Source organism: Oncorhynchus nerka, unplaced genomic scaffold, assembly GCF_034236695.1.
Source record: "Oncorhynchus nerka isolate Pitt River unplaced genomic scaffold, Oner_Uvic_2.0 unplaced_scaffold_9349, whole genome shotgun sequence".
Taxonomy (NCBI): Eukaryota; Metazoa; Chordata; class Actinopteri; order Salmoniformes; family Salmonidae; genus Oncorhynchus; species Oncorhynchus nerka.
In genome coordinates this window covers 1-4,131 of record NW_027031971.1, presented here as the reverse complement: position 1 = coordinate 4,131, position 4,131 = coordinate 1, and the positions used below count along the sequence as shown (strand labels likewise).

General features: G+C 49.5%; 1 protein-coding gene across 1 annotated transcript; it reads right to left on the bottom strand.

Moving 5' to 3' along the window:
• Positions 1-22: 22 nt before the first annotated feature.
• Positions 23-2,807, bottom strand: LOC135565958 (transmembrane protein 39A-A-like; the record flags this gene model as incomplete). Its single annotated transcript, XM_065013921.1, has 3 exons — positions 23-1,269; positions 2,045-2,232; positions 2,755-2,807. Coding segments are annotated over 3 exons (518 nt in total), but the record flags the coding sequence as incomplete, so codon positions are not given.
• Positions 2,808-4,131: the final 1,324 nt, after the last annotated feature.

Genomic DNA, 4,131 nt, shown 5'->3' with positions numbered 1-4,131 from the left:
ACACACAGGCCTAAGGGTCTAGTGAAAGGCAGTACATGGGCAGTACATAAACACACAGAGACTAAAGGGTCTAGTGAAAGGCAGTACATGGGCAGTACATAAACACACAGAGACTAAAGGGTCTAGTGAAAGGCAGTACATGGGCAGGAGATAAACACACAGACTAAAGGGTCTAGTGAAAGGCAGTACATGGGCAGGAGATAAACACACAGACTAAAGGGTCTAGTGAAAGGCAGTACATGGGCAGGAGATAAACACACAGACTAAAGGGTCTAGTGAAAGGCAGTACATGGGCAGGAGATAAACACACAGACTAAAGGGTCTAGTGAAAGGCAGTACATGGGCAGGAGATAAACACACAGACTAAAGGGTCTAGTGAAAGGCAGTACATGGGCAGTACATAAACACACAGAGACTAAAGGGTCTAGTGAAAGGCAGTACATGGGCAGGAGATAAACACACAGACTAAAGGGTCTAGTGAAAGGCAGTACATGGGCAGTACATAAACACACAGAGACTAAAGGGTCTAGTGAAAGGCAGTACATGGGCAGGAGATAAACACACAGACTAAAGGGTCTAGTAAAAAGCAGTACATAAACACACACAGACTAAAGGGTCTAGTGAAAGGCAGTACATAAACACACACAGACTAAAGGGTCTAGTGAAAGGCAGTACATAAACACACACAGACTAAAGGGTCTAGTGAAAGGCAGTACATAAACACACACAGACTAAAGGGTCTAGTGAAAGGCAGTACATAAACACACACAGACTAAAGGGTCTAGTGAAAGGCAGTACATAAACACACACAGACTAAAGGGTCTAGTGAAAGGCAGTACATTAAACACACACAGACTAAAGGGTCTAGTGAAAGGCAGTACAATAAACACACACAGACTACAGGGTCTAGTGAAAGGCAGTACATAAACACACACACAGACTAAAGGGTCTAGTGAAAGGCAGTACATAAACACACACACAGACTAAAGGGTCTAGTGAAAGGCAGTACATAAACACACACAGACTAAAGGGTCTAGTGAAAGGCAGTACATAAACACACACAGACTAAAGGGTCTAGTGAAAGGCAGTACATGGGGAGGAGATAAACACACACAGACTAAAGTGTCTAGTGAAAGGCAGTGACTCACGTAAAACCTAGCGTGGGAGACGTCTGAGGGCAGGGCCACGTTGTAGGGTCCTACAGCCTTGTACAGGCTACGACTGTGACGTACCAACACCCCCTGGGGCCAGACTGTACTCTCAGACCACCTGCAACACACAACGAAGAGGTGGAGATTGATCCTACAGCCGACAGATCAAATAGAACACTGCCTAGAAGACTGGACAGTCTGGTGGACAGCAGGGTGGCTAACCCTCTTCCTGGAGACAGCCTCCTTATGCAGGGCTTTACTCCTTCCCTGCTCTAACGCTCCTGGTAGAGTCCTGAAGAACAGTTGATTAGAGTCAGATGTGTTGGAACAAATCTCATATGTCTAGTTCTCCAGGAGAAAAGGTTGGGCTACGTACTGACTGACACACAAGTGTTGCGGGGCGTTGCTGTAGAAGTATGTGTGTGTGTGGGGGCCACCTACACGTGCTGTGGACCATTGCTGTAGAAGTATGTGTGTGTGTGTGTGGGCACCACCTAAGCGTGCTGTGGGCCGTTGCTGTAGATGTGTGTGTGTGGGGGCCACCTACACGTGCTGTGGACCATTGCTGTAGAAGTATGTGTGTGTGTGTGTGTGGGCACCACCTAAGCGTGCTGTGGGCCGTTGCTGTAGAAGTGTGTGTGTGTGTGGGGACCACCTAAGCGTGCTGTGGGCCGTTGCTGTAGAAGTGTGTGTGTGTGTGTGTGTGTGGGCACCACCTAAGCGTGCTGTGGGCCGTTGCTGTAGAAGTGTGTGTGTGTGTGGGGACCACCTAAGCGTGCTGTGGGCCGTTGCTGTAGAAGTGTGTGTGTGTGTGTATGGGGACCACCTACACGTGCTGTGGGCCGTTGCTGTAGAAGTGTGTGTGTGTGTGTGTGTGTATGGGGACCACCTACACGTGCTGTGGCGCGTTGCTGTAGAATCCGTGCTCCAGCTTCTGCCAGCGCCCCAGGTGGGCTGCAGAGCGGTGCAGCAGGTCACAGTAGCTGGGAGGTAACAGCTGGCTCATCAGCATCACAAACGCATTGATCCACACCATGATCAGGTGCTCACAGGACCAGCGCATGTCATAGTACTGGGTACTCTGGAGGGGGAGAGAAGACCACGTTTTAGGGTTCAGGGGCCTTAACACAAACGCAGGAGACAGCACCTAGGATACCTGGAGACTGAAGGAGGAAACTGTGAACACACAAAGACTCAGGGGAGGGGAGATGAGTACCAGCAGGGTTGACAGTTCCATGGATAACAGGGAGGGGAGATGAGTACCAGCAGGGTTGACAGTTCCTTGCATAACGGGGAGGGGAGATGAGTACCAGCAGGGTTGACAGTTCCTTGGATAACGGAGAGGGGAGTTGGGTACCAGGAGGGTTGACAGTTCCTTGGATAACGGGGAGGGGAGATGAGTACCAGCAGGGTTGACAGTTTCTTGGATAACGGGGAGGGGAGATGAGTACCAGCAGGGTTGACAGTTTCTTGGATAACGGGGAGGGGAGATGAGTACCAGCAGGGTTGACAGTTTCTTGGATAACGGGGAGGGGAGATGAGGAAAGCAGCAACCTGCTAGAGGGAGGGAAAGAGTGGAGGAAGGAGAGGAAGTGTGACGTACCTTGACGAAGCAGAGGGAGAGGAAGGCTACGTAGTAAGGGTTAGGGTTTGTACCTTGACGAAGCAGAGGGGGAGGAAGGCTATGTAGTAAGGGTTAGGGTTTGTACCTTGATGAAGCAGAGAGGAAGGCTACGTAGTAAGGGTTAGGGTTTGTACCTTGATGAAGCAGAGGGGGAGGAAGGCTACGTAGTAAGGGTTAGGGTTTGTACCTTGATGAAGCAGAGGGGGAGGAAGGCTACGTAGTAAGGGTTAGGGTTTGTACCTTGATGAAGCAGAGGGAGGAAGGCTACGTAGTAAGGGTTAGGGTTTGTACCTTGACGAAGCAGAGAGGAAGGCTACGTAGTAAGGGTTAGGGTTTGTACCTTGATGAAGCAGAGAGGAAGGCTACGTAGTAAGGGTTAGGGTTTGTACCTTGATGAAGCAGAGAGGAAGGCTACGTAGTAAGGGTTAGGGTTTGTACCTTGAAGCAGAGAGGAAGGCTACGTAGTAAGGGTTAGGGTTTGTACCTTGATGAAGCAGAGGGAGGAAGGCTATGTAGTAAGGGTTAGGGTTTGTAACTTGATGAAGCAGAGGGAGGAAGGCTATGTAGTAAGGGTTAGGGTTTGTACCTTGATGAAGCAGAGAGGAAGGCTATGTAGTAAGGGTTAGGGTTTGTACCTTGATGAAGCAGAGGGAGGAAGGCTATGTAGTAAGGGTTAGGGTTTGTACCTTGATGAAGCAGAGGGAGGAAGGCTATGTAGTAAGGGTTAGGGTTTGTAACTTGATGAAGCAGAGGGAGGAAGGCTATGTAGTAAGGGTTAGGGTTTGTACCTTGATGAAGCAGAGGGAGGAAGGCTATGTAGTAAGGGCTAGGGTTTGTAACTTGATGAAGCAGAGGGAGGAAGGCTACGTAGTAAGGGTTAGGGTTTGTACCTTGACGAAGCAGAGGGGGAGGAAGGCTACGTAGTAAGGGTTAGGGTTTGTACCTTGATGAAGCAGAGAGGAAGGCTACGTAGTAAGGGTTAGGGTTTGTACCTTGACGAAGCAGAGGGGGAGGAAGGCTACGTAGTAAGGGTTAGGGTTTGTACCTTGACAAAGCAGAGGGGGAGGAAGGCTACGTAGTAAGGGTTAGGGTATGTACCTTGACGAAGCAGAGAGGAAGGCTACGTAGTAAGGGTTAGGGTTTGTACCTTGATGAAGCAGAAAGGAAGGCTACGTAGTAAGGGTTAGGGTTTGTACCTTGATGAAGCAGAGAGGAAGGCTATGTAGTAAGGGTTAGGGTTTGTACCTTGATGAAGCAGAGAGGAAGGCTACGTAGTAAGGGTTAGAGTTTGTACCTTGACGAAGCAGAGAGGAAGGCTACGTAGTAAGGGTTAGGGTTTGTACCTTGATGAAGCAG